This window comes from Candoia aspera, chromosome 8, assembly GCF_035149785.1.
Source record: "Candoia aspera isolate rCanAsp1 chromosome 8, rCanAsp1.hap2, whole genome shotgun sequence".
In the NCBI taxonomy this organism is placed as follows: Eukaryota; Metazoa; Chordata; class Lepidosauria; order Squamata; family Boidae; genus Candoia; species Candoia aspera.
The window spans coordinates 39,911,640-39,927,349 of NC_086160.1; the positions used below are offsets into that span (position 1 = coordinate 39,911,640).

Genomic DNA, 15,710 nt, shown 5'->3' on the forward strand with positions numbered 1-15,710 from the left:
TATTACAAAGAGAGTAACAATCATTTTCCAACCAACGATGAAATGAAAATTACTGGTATTTTATAATTTATGATGAGGTGTAGGACAACTGTTTTCTGCATACCACCAGCAGAAATGGAAAACATTTTTTTCTGTTCAGGCTGGCTGGCTGGGTTCCCCCAGGGATAATGTGTTGAAAGGGACTTGCCAGTGGTAATAGGCTAGGCCAGAGACAAAAGGGAATGAACCACCACTATTTTTCTCTGCCTCCTCTTTCCATCCCACCTAGTAATGTGCCAGAGGAGTGGTAAATCACTTTTATTAGTCATCTCAACTTATAACAGGAGTGAAGGCTCTAACCAAATCTACCTTTGCATTATAAATATAGGGCAGACAGGAAAGTTTAGGAGTCTGGACAACCTGTGGCCCAGAGACTATGTGGCTGCCAATTTTTTTCTGTGTGCAAATTTATTATGTCACAGGCTATACCATTAAATACCCTACACTTGAAAATCACCCCCAAAATCCCACTCCCATTCACCTGCATAAGGCTGGCCTGTCCACTCTGTATCATCAGTCTGTCTAGTACAATCTTTGTGCAAAAAAAAAAAAAAAAAAAGTGCAACCCAGCCTGTAAACAATTGTTCCACCCTGTTTAAGTGAGTAAACGGTGTGTGTGGAAATCCAGAACATAATCCAACAAGGAACATTCAATTTAGTTCTGTGGCATTTTCCACAACTCCATCCTTATGAAATCACCTATCTCATTCCATCGTTATCAGCTTAGGCAACTGAGACATCTGTGACCCATTAATATTTCAACAACAGCCTTCCACAACCTGTTGCTTCTAGATATGTTGCAATTTTAACAAGATTAACAGCAGTGAATTCTGGAAATTATATTCCTAGCAGATCTGGATACAGAAGGCTGTTCAACAAAAACAAGTACTGTAGTTTCTTACTCTGAATAGTCATAAATAAATAAAATGCATGTTATAATGATTTTTCTATCTTTTCTTTTTAGAAATATGCAGAAAGGAGAGGTAATTTATGAAATGTATATCATGTTACAATACAAATTCTGCTTCTTTCTGCATGATGTGGTTTGCATACAAGCACATAAAGGGCAGAGTTTGTGTCATGAATCATACTCATTTTGTCATTTTGACTCAAATCTCCAGTTGCTACAGATGCCTGTGTTTGAAAGTCATACAAGCTGGGTCTCCTGACTTCCACTGATATCCCATTCTTTTGACCACTCTAATCAATCAATAATATGACTCTTACTGTCACTGAAACAATTTTCTTTTGTGTGTCACTATACAAGCTGAGCTGTCGATCGGAAGGTCGGCGGTTCGAAACCGCACGGCGGGGTGAGCTCCCGTTGTTAATCCCAGCTCCTGCTCACCTAGCAGTTCGAAAACATGCAAATGTGAGTAGATCAATAGGTACCGCTTCGGCGGGAAGGTAACGGCGTTCCGTGTCATGCTGGCCACATGACCCGGAAGTGTCCTATGGACAACGCCGGCTCCAAGGCTTAGAAACGGAGATGAGCACCGCCCCCTAGAGTCGGACTCGACTGGACCTTATGTCAAGGGAAACCTTTACCTTTACCTTATACAAGGTAATTACTCTAACTTCCCCAACCTGGTGGCCTCATATTATTAGAACTATGACTTCCATAATTCCCAATCAGCAGGTGTGTTTGGAGATGATGGCAGATGTACTGAAACTGCTGACGAACATGACGCTGGAGAAGGCTATAACAGTACAATCTTAAACATGCCTATTCAGCTGTAAGTCTCAATAATCCTATTTGGGTATATCCCTATGGGTGGACTAAAAGCTAAAAAGATGAAGGAGAGGAGGATTTAAATAACTGATTTCAACCTTAAGCCACTCATAAATATGGTTTATTCATTTCCATGAAGGAGATCTCATAATAAATTATACACTCCCAGAAACCAGGCAGAGAAAGATCTATTCCATCAGATGGAATGCCTCCTTAGACATTCAGATTCAATGACTTTATCTCAATTCAACACTTATTGTTACACCAGTTCAGTATCACAAAATAGACATTATACTATTATCATACAAGCAGTGCAGCTAGATATTATTTAAGGTATTATTTTTTACAATAGTCACAAAGGACTGATTCTGCTTATTATATGTTCTTATGTTCCTAAGTGCACCTTGATACTCTATGTTTACTTGCTTCAATCTTCAAGCAATGATTCCTGGGTATCTCATTACTGCAATAAACGTTTCAGTATTTAAACTGTTTTAGTAATATAAGAACAGAACATATTTTCTTAAAATAGATGAAATTGTATAAACTTAGAGATAAATCACCTTTCCTTCCCCACCAGGACTGCAATTACTTGAAACTTCTAAATGTGAATTGTTTGTAAATGTTGTAGTAATCTTATTTTTATTCTGGCAAGGCTATAAACTGCATATGTAAAAAAAACTGGCAGTATTGATAGAACTAGACAGCTGCCTCTTTTTTTCAGAAGTTCAGATTCTGTTAATATCAACCCCATAGTGAATAAAGGAAGATTAGATAGTAAAGCCGATGTATAAAAATAGTTTGGGGGCATTTTTAAAAAAAATTGTAAAACTTTTTGTGAAGCAATTCAGCAAAATGATAGTAAGATAAAAAGCAGTGGAGACAAAGGGTTGCTGTTAAACTATGGATGCAAGCTATTGCAAGGTTCATCGCAAGATTTGTCACACTACTTAGCCAATAATGTGCTAGTATTATTGGAGGAGAGCACTCTTTTCTGGGGAAGAGGGTAATTTAGTTTCCATGCTCATTTAATTCTGTACCTTCTCTGAATAGAGTGCAAGTTAGTTTACACTGTGCAATAATTGTGCATGCATTTTTTTAATGCAGTCCCCTTGTTCACTGCGAACTTAACCAAGATTTTTCAACCAATTTCCATTTGTCAGGAAGACACTTGAAACCAAGGTGGATGGTAAGTACAGACTTATTTCCTTCTGCTGTTGCTTAAGCAGAGATATTTGATCAAGAACAAGCTACCTCATGTATTTTGTTTACAAATTATAGTTGTACTAAAACATAAGAAATAATTTTATTTCAGTCTATAGGCATTCCCTTTGCCTACTGAAACCATATTCAAGCAATGTATATTGCTTAACATCTTTGCATACTATTGGAATAGGAACAGGTGTTTTATGAACTGTGGTACGAAGAGCACACTTGCTCATTCCTTTTCTTAGTGTGGGAAGACTTCTCTGTAAAAACAATAGCACAAAGACAAATTGATATCTGCTGCAAGAATGAACTACCCTGACCAAGTCACAAGTATCACAGAAATAAACATACAAAATTCTGAAGAAGATCCTTCACTTCAAGTATCACTCAAAACTTTAACAATTCTGAATACAGCATGTACACCAAATTTATTGATAAATTTACAAAAATGAAACAACATTCTGTTTACTCTCCAAGAAACATTTACATTTTAAACCACATTTGGCAATAATAATTTTTAATGTTTTTACACATGTTCTCTTACACAGGCAATTTTTAGCTAAAGTGAGCTGTCATCCAGCAAGGTTCTATTTAGTGTGAATTCTGTAAGAGCATATGAAGGGGCCAGTTCTGATATAGTGGAAAGAACTTTGTCAGCATTTAAAATGACAAATTAGTTGGCGCTACTACTTTGTGGATTATAAACAAAGAATGACATCATAATACATTGTAGGTCTATATTAGTACACAACACAATTAAAGAGTGTGCTTGCTCTTGATTTCTTGATTATTCCAATTAAGGTGGAGGAACATATAACTTTAGTATTTTACAATGCTGTTCATCTAGGTGATGTCTATATTATAAAAAATAAAATAAAATCATATAAATATGTAAAACAAACCCAGTGCCCATTATTAAATAAGATATTCAATAAAAAGCAGACCTTTTAGAATTACTGTTTTTAAAATATACGGATATAATTTAATGGTTAAAAAATTAAAACAGTGTGGAAATCAAGCTGTGAGAACCAGACTTGCATCTATGTCAGGTAAAGCAGTTAAGTGCATAACATTCTGTTACAATGATAGAGGTGAAGATTACAATCTTACAATGAACTGCCTATATAAGAATGCATGAAGGAGTTGTGAAATAGAGCTATAATGGGAAGAGTGGATTCATATGGTCATGTTTTTTCACAAAGTAACAGTGATTCCCCTAAAACTGTCCAGTCGTTTGAACAATTGCAATACAGGTACTCCTTGTTTAGCAACTGCTTTGTTTAGTGACCATTTGCAGTTATAACGGTGATAAAAATGTAACTTTACGACCGATCCTCACATTTATGACCTTTGCAGGTCTGTAAACAAAGGAAACCTGAAGATCATGAGCACAGTTGCAGTTTCACTTAGCAAGCGCTTTGCTGAACAACCGAGTTGCTGGTCCCAATTGTGGTTGCTAAACAAGAATTAACTGTAGCTCTTGCTACATTAGCTTTCTTAACTGTTTCAAAGAAATGCTCTTAATGGAAGAAAAAAAATGGTCATGTGTTACACTGGATGGAAATTGATCATCTGAATCCATTGGCCCTTTTTTGTACCTATTTTTTTCTAATTATGTCCAAAATGTCAGAACTCCTTTCTGATTGCAATATAAAAATACTTAAAGATTTAATGTTGGTAGGACATCAACGAATTCATAGTGATATCACTGATATTTTTTTGTAGCTACCAGTGGAATTTCTGTGTAAACTATTCCACATGAGGAAATACAATGTTAATGCTCCACTAGTTATGCAACCAGATATTTGTGAGTGAACGGGTACATTTCTGCTTGTCTGAAAATAAAGACAGATTTACAAACCCAGTGGAATCACCGGAGTTTCAAAGCAGGAAAACAGTCTTTACAAATAAAAGGAAAGAGAAGATTCAAAAATAAATGCCCATTGAAAATGTAGTCTCCAAATAGTCCCAGACACTATACAATATAGCTGGTTAGATCCAGCAAATAAGATGTCATGTCTATGATCTGATCAAGAATACCTGCCCTTGTCACTCTTCGGATGTTTCTGTCCACTTGTTCACATTGAGAACCAAGGTAACCTTTTTTACACAAACATTTATTTGGTCGTATGCAGACACCACCATGTCGACAGGCTGGATCACACTTTGCTGTAAAAAATGTAAAAAATTTTAAATCCTCTGTTGGCATTAGAAGCAAAACATGCAGTGGCAACAATGTCACTATCATAATGGTGGTATTAGGTTATCTCAAGCAAACATCTGACACACAAATTTGGTTACAATGAAGATATATTGCTATATATGAATGCGGCAAACTAATTCTACACGTTCTGCTTATCTGATTTCGTGCTACATATACAATGCAATTGTCTTTTTCTGTGCAGAAAATGTTACCTTGATCTGCAAGAAACTACAGTTGTGATAATTTATTCACTCTAAAACTAAGTTTTAAAACATGGCAATTAATTTTAAACAGTGTTTAATTTTGTTTCAGTAGGGGCTCTAAGTTCTTTACAGAGAATTAGTACTCACAGAAACCCTTGTGAGTCAATATTATACATGTATTTTCAGAAATTGATGAATGTACTCCCAGAGCATATACTGTAGTATTCTTAGTCTAGTGCCCTCCTGATAAGATGGGACTGCAGCTCACAGGATTTCCAGCCAGCATGGAAAGTACAAGGCATGAACTTTGGGAAGCTCAGGCTGCGGACTTATATGTACTCGTGGGGAGTTAGTCCTGTTGAGCCCAATGGGACATTTCTGAATAGACATCTAGGATTCAATATTGGGGTGAATTATCTCTTTTGAACATCTTGTCAGGGTGACATATTGAACAAAATGACCTCACTTTAAGTTCATTTTGGTTTTTGACAATTATGCTATAGTTTCATGCCTCAGGTTTTTTTCTGCCTCACCCATTCTCTTTAGATCAAGTATTTATTTTTATTTCCCCACTGTTTCTGATAAGCAGTAGATTTGTTTTTGCAGCCCAACACATCTCTCTTGTGCAGAGAAACACTGAATAAAGGTATTGTTAGGAGGAGCATCTGAATCTTGGCAAATACACATTCAGGCTAAGTGCGAGTGGTACTTCCCAGATGTTTCTCACATTTACTGTCCTGTTATACTTACATATGAGGAACATACAATTCTACCCATAGGGCAATGAGCCTTGGAAACTGGGTTGATATACCTTCTTGCTGAAAATCACATAATGGAAAATGGCTCTGAGAAAGTAGACAGACAGACCTGTCCTTTGAAGATATTATGAGCAACATGCAGAATCTTTTCTATATTGCTTATCAAATTACAGGTATGGTAAAAATAAAACAAATTCTTAATTCATAAATCAGGTTTTCTAATCTCTTCTTCTAGACATTTTCTTATCCATCCATTCATTATATAAAAGAATTTTTAAAGAGTGTCAGAGATTGCTGTTGGCTTGCTACTTTTAGCAATTACTATGAATTGAATACCAACCAGTTCGACAGAATTCGCCTTCCCAGCCTTGATTGCAACAACATTTTCCAGTGGGAGTGCAGTGCCCATTTTGGCAATGTCTTGAGCATTCAGATGTCAATATCTGGGCAGGAAATGCTGTTCTTTTACATTCTTCTGGAACTAAAGGCCTATGGAAAAATATACACGCAATGCACACATTTAAATGTCAGGGTCAAAGATAAACAGTCTACATATATAGGCTGCATTCTTTATTTTTGTTCTCCCAAACTGAAGCTGTTTAAAATGGACCATTCAACAGCATTTTTGTGAAATGCAAGAAATGGGTATCTTAGACATTTTCAGAGTTTGAAGATTATGAAATCCAGTGCACTATTCAACAAACATTGCCACTATAGCCAGTAAAAATATTTCCAAGGAAGCACTAAAAAACTTATTTTGTCAACAAAGACTTTTTAAAATTAAGAGTTCTCTAAATATTAGTTAAGCCAGCTTGATGTCCTTTCATACTGGATTTAGTATAACAGCACTAATTATTTTTTTACAGAAATGTTCCTAACATTTTAGCAGAGTTGTAAAAATGATATATATATATGAAGATGTATTCCAGATTCATATTGGCAATCATGTACATTGGGACTAGGAAGTCCACATCAGAACACTCAAGTGATTGTACTCACATGACACACTTTACTCATGCATGCTTCATTTAACTGTGCTTTAATTCATTTTCAGTCTTTGGTGTTCACTTGATACACTGAACCATAAACTAACAAAAATGTGATTAGCTCATAAGTCAGCATCTGTCTCAGTCTTCATGAATGCTGTTCAAATGTGCCTTTCAATGTTATAGTCTAGTTTTGGAGTGTTAAGTGACTTCATGGAAACTAACCAGTATGAAATTGAATTTTTTTTCAGTTGAATATTATAGATACAAAATATTGAAGAACACATAATTGTTGCCTGAGGGATTAGCTAAACACCTTATGTGCATCTGTTATGCTATAACTACAACTCCCAGAATTTCTGCTAACAAATATATGTAAAGCCAGCATATTTGGATGGCATTGATTGGGCAAGGCTGCTATAAAACATAATTTCATCTCTCCCTTATCACGAGCCATGTCATTAAAGTGATCATCATCCTGGTTAGCCTCCTGGTGAAAGGATGAGAATACAGAAGAGAAGAAAAAGTTTTCCATCTTCAAATTATAACAGTGTGTACATGTTCTAGTATGGAATCACTTGCTGAACATAGAAAAACATCTACTTTTCTCAGAATAAAATACAGCCCTCTTTCAGGTATGATTTTTCAGTACATCTGCTTTCTTACTGGGAAGTTTGCCAAGTGCTCATTACTTGATTTACTGCAGGGGAATGAAGTGGGAAGCAAGGAAAAGAACCTTTCCAGCTTTTGGATTTTTTTTAAAACTCAGCAGCATATCAAATTTATTCTTATATGGTATACTTGTTCATGACCTCTAGTCTTTAAGCAATTCTGTCATATTTGAAAACTAGTCCCTAGTGAAGTCTGTATCAGTGTTAATAGCTGTGAGGTCAATGCAACTGCTAAACAGTTTGTATTACTGTCAGGGTGGTCATAAAAACAACACCTGCTGGATGAGGCCTTGGCAGCTGGGTCAACAGGCACTGTGGGAATTTATCAATTTAGGGGGCCACTTGCATAGCACTTTGACGGATGAATCAGGAAAGAACTGGCTAGTGGAGCTAAAGTTGCTCAATTATGTATTACATACTTTACGACAGCAGAGGCATCAGCCCCTTGCAACTCATCAGAAAACAGGATCATATAAACAGATAGGTATTTTTGCCTTATAAAGGGAAGGACGCAGAGAGGTTCACATTAGCCCATGTAAGAAGGGAACATGAAGGGGTGGGGGGATGGAAATGGACTGTTGCTATGAAGCTATGTTTGGGCTTACATATTCAAGGAGATTTACTGTGAAAAACCTTCACTGCACATAGTTAGGCAAGCATGTTATCATTTCTAGTAAGTAAGTTATCATTTCTAAAGTAAAGTATGTACTGTAGAAGAATTGCAAATGACTTCAAGGTTTATTTATATTTTAGTTGAAGGGGATCCCATAATCCACCTGGATGGGTTTCTTTGTTTAACTGATCTTTGTAGACAGCTTTTAAATTAATTTATGAATATATGATTCTCTATTAAAATATAATATTAAAATATATTAAAATAAAACTAATTATAGTTGATTTTAATAGGTGTTATATTTTAACATATCTTAATATTTAATTTTTATTGGAGAATCATATATTCATAAATTTGAAATGGGCTACAGGCCATCAAGTTAAATCCCCTGGTACAATCAAATTTAAAGCATCTCTGAGAGGTGGCTGTCTGGTCTGTACTTGAAACATATCCAATAAACCATTCTGTTGGATCATTGTTTTCATTGTCAAATTAATTTTATTGCTAGGATTTTTTTTCTAACATTAAATCAGAATGTGCATAACTATAACTTAAATTAATTTTGTGTCTTGCACCCTGGAATGATGAAGAACAACTCTTGACCTTCTTTGTGACATCCTTTCAGGCATTTGAAGAATACTCTCATGTTCTACCCCATCTCCTGCTTAGACTGCTCAAAGCTAAGCACTCCGTCTTCCTTCCATTTCTCTTAATAGGACATCGTTCATTCTGAACAATCAGTTTCAGTTTGTACGTATCCTTCATAAAATAAAGTACTCAGATCTAAGCACAAAAGTTGAATTGGAGTCTGACCAATGCAAAATAAAGTGGAACAATTATAGCCCATGATTTGGAAACCATATTCCCTTAATGTAGTTTAAAATTGTGCTTGATTTTTTTCCCACCTGTATCACACTGTTGAATTCAGCTTGCAGTCAACCAATATTCCAGGTCTGTTTATGATCTGCTCTAGGAATTGATATAAGAGTGATTGGTTTATAGTTTGTTGAATCTCTTCCCATTTCTGAAGATAGGGACGTTTGTTCTCCTCCAGTCATCTGACACTTAGTTCTTCAGCATTTCTTAGCCATAATATTTAAGCCAGGCCTTTAGCTACTTTTGTGTATTATAAAGCAATTCATTTAGTCCTGGAGATTTAAACTCTACTTCGTATTCCAAAACCATATTTCTATCAATCTTCAACTTCAGTCCTGCTCCTTCATCCTTCCAATCACAATTTCCTAGAGCAACATATACTTTGTTGTATGAGAATATTGATTTAAAATAGAAGTTATTTTGCCTTTCCTTTGTTACCTTTACTATTTTGCCTTCTTCACTGAGCAGCTGGTATATTATATTTTCTTTTGAACATATCTAATGAAGCCCTTTAGCCCTTTGTTAACCTCAGCTCATTCTGAGCTTTTGCTTTCCTGACACCAACTCTAGAGTTCTGAGCTATTGTTTATACTTTTCCTTTGTGACTTGGCCATTTTCCTATCCGTGCATGTTTCCTTTTTTGTTTTCAGATGTTCACTAAGATTTTAAATAGCTATATTGGCTTCTTCTGCTGCCTTCCTGCTTCTTTCCTCATTGGAATTATTTTGCATGAATCGAACAATTTCTCCATTAGCTTTTTCTGCTATGGAATCTTGCTTATCATTGCTCTGAATATATTAAGATTCACTTTTTTAAAAATCCAAGGTATACAGTATGCTCTGTTTTAGTTTCATTTAAAATCAGTAACTCCAGCATTACATGGTCATTTTCCCCCAAATTTATGCTAGTCTCATTCCTCAACAAGATCTTTCATATTATTCAGTATCAAGTCAAGGATAATTGATATTCTTCTGCCTTCCTTCACCTTCTGCTGGTGAGACAAGCAAGGTACAGTATTTGTTGGAAGGACAATGCTTGGTAGATTTTAATAAATCTTCAGTAATTACTATTGTGTATATCCAAAGGCAACTTAAAAAATAAATCCCATCCAAAAGAAAATAAGTAACTTTTAAAAGCTTTTGAAACACTATAACATTTCAGTTTGTGCTGTCCCTGAAGAAACACTACCTAATGAAATGGACAAAATGTAGTTAATAGTTAACCAAATGTTATTTAAAAACGTAAAACAGGAAAACATGCCTTCTTAAGAAGCAAGGTATGAATGAGCAAATAAAGCTTTAAATAAAAGTAGACAGAAAAAAAGTAAGGGGCAAGGTGTGGAATGTGTGGTGTTCAAGTTTTTTGGAGTGCTGGAAATTATAGTGATCGGAAAGCAGTAGGTTCCCTACTTCTTAGAGTTGGCAAATACTTCAAAAACCTGTCTACGCATATAAATAAGGCTAATATATCCTTATCCTAATGGCCTTTTTTACTTTAAGAATCAACTTTTTATTTTAGGTAGCCTAGCCATGTTAATTTGCCTCCTATCTATGGAAGCTGCATGCAGGTATGAACACTGAATAGGGAAAACCTCTGCTGTTATCAGGTAGCTGAAATTTATGTCATTATATTGCTTTTCAGGTGAACAGCCTAAATTACAAATAACAAAAATTACAACCACCACCACAAAAGGACGAGGCATAGAGAAAAAAATACTTTGAAAGCCATATCTGTCTTCTCTTCAGGAAAAATAATAAACTCTAGTGATGGCCAGAGTAGGAGAGAGGGACTATTCAAACTAGGCAACACACAAGGCTTTTCTATTCTCTTTCTTTGCTCCATTCGAGGCAACTTTTCTCAACGTGGTACATTCTCAGCTCTTACAATTCCCATGGGCCATGCTGGCTAAGAATTTGGGGAGTTCTACTTCAACACAATTGGAAAACTCCAGCTGGGAAAGGGTACTTTGGGAGAACACATTTTTCCCTTGCCAGTGCACCATTCACCCCCCACCCCCACCCCAAGGAATAAAAATTGGGAAAGCCTAGAACTCTCAAATGCTTCTTGAAGCTTACCATATATACTTGTGGATAAGCCAAGAATTTTAGATGCCAAAATATACCCCAGATTTGGGTTCGGCTTATCCACGGATGGCCTTTTACATGAGTACATATGATACATTTAAAGCAGAATTTCTGATAAGAATTTTAAAAATACTGATCCAAGGAATATTCCTTTTGGAAGGCATTTTTAAAAAATCAAGCCTGTTTTCATTCATTCTAGAAAAATCTTCCACCAGTAATTAAACCATCATTGAGGTTATCAATGAGTGCCATGACTACTATTGATTCTTTTCCCCCACAGTCATCATATACCTCTAACACCCTACTTACACCAAATGCCCTAGGACAATGCAACATAATTCTAGAAAAAAATTATTAACTAATCAAAATATCTGTTGTATTAATTCTTCCTTGGTATTTAGAAAGCAATACTCGGTATATTTCCATCATACTGGAAAATGTTTTAATTCAGTGTAGTAATCCCTTTCCATACCCCATTTTGCTGTTTTGTGTCCAGAAGAGTTCTGTTTTATATGCAGAGATCCTACCATCCCCATCAAACAAGAGAAGATCCACTATTCAACTTTTTACCACAAGAATTGGCATGAGATTCTGCTGCACACGTGTAATTTATGCAGACTGGCAAGAAAATCCAAGGATACGTTTCCATAGATACAGAGGGTTGCACATTCATGAGGAAACAGGACTAGGGAGATGTGGTGGAGAAAGGTAGATGGCTCTAGCTATATTATTATTATTATTATTATTATTATTTTATTATTATTATTATTATTATTATTATTATTATTATTATTTTGCATACTTTTAACTGAGACCAATCAATTGAAAGCTGCATTCAGTGCTTTAATAAGGCTTTAAGTGTTATTTTGTGCTCATGTAAACATATCAGAAATGGTAACGCTATAAAACATAATCTTTTCCCCTTTTACATTTTTATTGGACTTTCATTTCAAATGTATTTCAAAGTGTATTCTGTTCTTATGCTGCTGCATTGTCCCCCACTGGTCTTATTCCAGACAGATACGTGACACGTTAAATAGGGAGCCAAGAACTCTGGCCTTTCAGATGGGCTGTTTTCAGGCCACTCAAAATGGTGAGGTAACAAGAGCACAAAGCCAAGGTCAAACAAACAGCCTCTTTGTAATCAGATACTAATAGTGGATTAAAGGTGTAAAATTCACCTAAATCCACACACCAACAGACTAAACAATCTCAGTGAAGTGGGGTAGTATTTGTTTTATGAAAATACTTTCCACTAGAAATCTTTAATAAACAAAACAAATAGAATAGCATGATTGGCAGTAACATCTGCTTCTTAATTAATAACATGTCATTTCAATGACAGATCCACGACAAAACATTAGAACTTTTCTGTGACATGCAATGGTACTAATTTATAGTTAAATAGTTGTAGAGTTCTGAAATACTTTTATTCCTCCCCTGCCACAAGCAAATCCAGGATCACTTTCCCTACGCCTCTGTCGGTTCTTGCAGATCTTACAATACATATTTCCATAAATTTATGTTCAATCATACATACTAGATCCTGTCCAAATTTAAAAAAAGAGAAACTTTTCATGAATATTTTCTTGGTACTTCATTCATTCATGGACCTGAAAACTTAAACATCTATACAAAAAGTTTAGAGGAGCATCTAAACAAAAAGACACACATACACATACATATATGTGTATGGTGTAGCTATTTTTTTTAAAGTATGTATTAGAAAAGTTGCTCACAAAATTGAATATACTGGGAAAGCTGTGTGCAAATATTAGTTTAATTGTATGAGTTACTCTATTACTTTTGAGGGAAAGAAAGTATATTCGTACAAGGGTGCTGCGTACATTAGACAATAGCCCATTGGCAAGTCACTGAGCTGGGGGACTGGTGGGAAGACAGCACCCACTTACCTAATGAAGTCCCAGGGGAGGGTGTGGGCTGTCTTGGCTTGATGAGCCCTTGCTGGTGGTTATGGGTGCTCCTATCACTTCCAGCCACAATGGCTCTTGCCTACAGCCAGTGAAGATGCATCCTCATTAATCAAGTAGCCTGGCCAGTCGTTCTAGTGGTCCTGGAGCCACTGCATAGGGTAGTACTAACAGACCCAGAGAAGCAAGTGCAGAAGGGATGTCCCTACCACCCAAGAAAAACTGATGCCAGGGTTCACCCCATCCACTTTGTCCTGGGAGCCAGCAGGAGCTCCTTTTTTTCAGATTCCATTATAAATTTTAAAAATCACATGGTCCATGTGGAATGATTTACATTGCAACATGCTAATGTATAACAAAACATTCCACTGATTTTATTATTTGTTTATTTGTTAGATTATATCCCATCTCTTTTCCAGGAACTCAAATAAGCACCTAGTACCAGAATCTAAATTTCTTGTTTTCTGATTAGGAAACCAAAATCAAGTCCTATTAAAGACCAGCCTTTATGTCTATGTATTCATTTCTTACCTTTTGGGATCAATGATTTTATAGAGTTTTCCGTTATGTGATTGTGTCATGCTTTTACTGCTTGCTAAGATGTAAACCTCACCTGTTAACGAAGCACATTAAATAAATAAATATTGGCATTTACTAAAAATACCAAGCAACATATGTACAATTTTATGGGTATTTTTATGTAAAAGGGATTATCTAACTGACCATTAGGTCAATCCTAATTAATATCCTCATTTTCAAAACCACAAAGAGAAGCTGAGATATAACAGCTTGATAAAGTTAGACTAGAAAATTCTTCTGGGGCAGAAGCATTCATAAGGAAAAAGGAGTGAAGGTAAGGCAAATGATGAAGCAAGAATTGTATAATTGTGATGCAAACTGTGCCTCTTTTGTATGTGTATTGTGATGTCAAAGGACTTATACGGAGTGGTGCTTGTGTTGTGATGTCATGATGCTCATTTAGTCATTTTGACAAAAATGGTTGATTCCGCAGTTCTTTAGCCACAGAAGTTCTTGAGTCTCTGAAATATTGTGGTGCATGCATTGGATTATGAAGTATGCTGACATACTTCTTTACCTTTCTTCTACAGCTTATTTAATAATGTAAACAGGAACTCAGTGGTAGCAGGGCCATATTTATTGATAGGATTTTTTTTAAGAAATAGAAAGAAAAAGCAAATGTTCAGCAGATATTTATTTATTTATTTTATATCCCACCTTTATTATTTTTATAAATAACACAAGCGGCAAACATACCTAACACTCCTTCCTACTCCTAGGTTCCCCACAACAACCCTGTGAGGTGATTTCGGCTGAGAGAGAGTGACTGGCCCAAGGTCACCCAGCCAGCTTTCAAGCTTACAGTGGGACTAGAACTCACAGACTCCTGGTTTCCAGTCCGTTGCCTTTACCACTAGACCAAACTAGTTATATGCTATAACATACTGTATGTGATGTGAAAGGTCCCCTGTGCAAGCACCGAGTCATGTCTGACCCTTTGGGGGGATGCCGCTTTCGTGACATTTTCTTGGCAGACTATAGCAGGGTGTTTTGCCATTGCCTGCCCCAGTCGTCACCTTCCCCAGCAACCTGGGTACTAATTTTACCGACCTCGGAAGGATGGAAGGCTGAGTCGACCTGAGATGGCTACCAGAGAATCCAGCTTCTGCTGGGATTGAATTTGGGTTGTGGGGAGAGTTTTGGTTGCAATACTGCCGCCTACTACTCTGTGCCACATGCAGTATACATACTGTTTACTGCTAGTATATTGTTGCCTTTTGGAAATACCTTGGCCACAATTATCATAGTTCCTTTAAAAGATTTAAGTAGGTATTCAATATGCATCATATTGAAAAGAGAATACTGAGAGAAGGCTATCATAGCACTCTTTGGATTTATACCATTTACAAAACCCTAAATCCAGATTAACAAAATGTAATTGCTGTGATTATATAATAAACTACTCCAAACATTATGGCTTGGCACAATGGTCTGGTTTATATTATATGTTACAGTTCTCAAAACATTTTATCCTAGAAGGTATAAAAGGTACCCAGTTTTCAAGTACCTTTCACTTTGATGGTAGATCAAATTTCTAGCCAATTCCTTTTTGCTGTATGTGTTTAAGCAGAGACTAGATACTGTAGATATCTTTCAAAAATGATTTAATCTGGATTCCTGCACTGAGCAGGGAGTTGAAATTGATGGTCCAATAGTTCTTTCCACCTCTATAGTTCTATATGCTTCCCATCTAGACTATTCCAAATTACTGTATATAATTCTCCCTTTAAATATTGCTCGTATATAATACAACATATGTCTATTGGGCCTGTTTGTTAGGAATGCATTTCCTTCACACTTCTATAGCTCCATTGCCTATATAATCT

At 36.0% G+C, this 15,710-nt stretch overlaps 1 protein-coding gene across 1 annotated transcript in view; it reads right to left on the reverse strand.

Moving 5' to 3' along the window:
* Positions 1-1,877: 1,877 nt before the first annotated feature.
* Positions 1,878-15,710, reverse strand: part of HHIP (hedgehog interacting protein) — an 85,378-nt gene continuing 71,545 nt past the window's right edge. The window contains exons 11-13 of the mRNA XM_063309781.1: positions 13,837-13,918; positions 6,485-6,633; positions 1,878-5,149 (exon numbers count right to left, since the gene is read on the reverse strand). Coding sequence (XP_063165851.1) covers positions 4,956-5,149; positions 6,485-6,633; positions 13,837-13,918 — 425 coding nt within the window. The 3' untranslated portion in view covers positions 1,878-4,955. The remainder of the gene's footprint in view (positions 5,150-6,484; positions 6,634-13,836; positions 13,919-15,710) is intronic.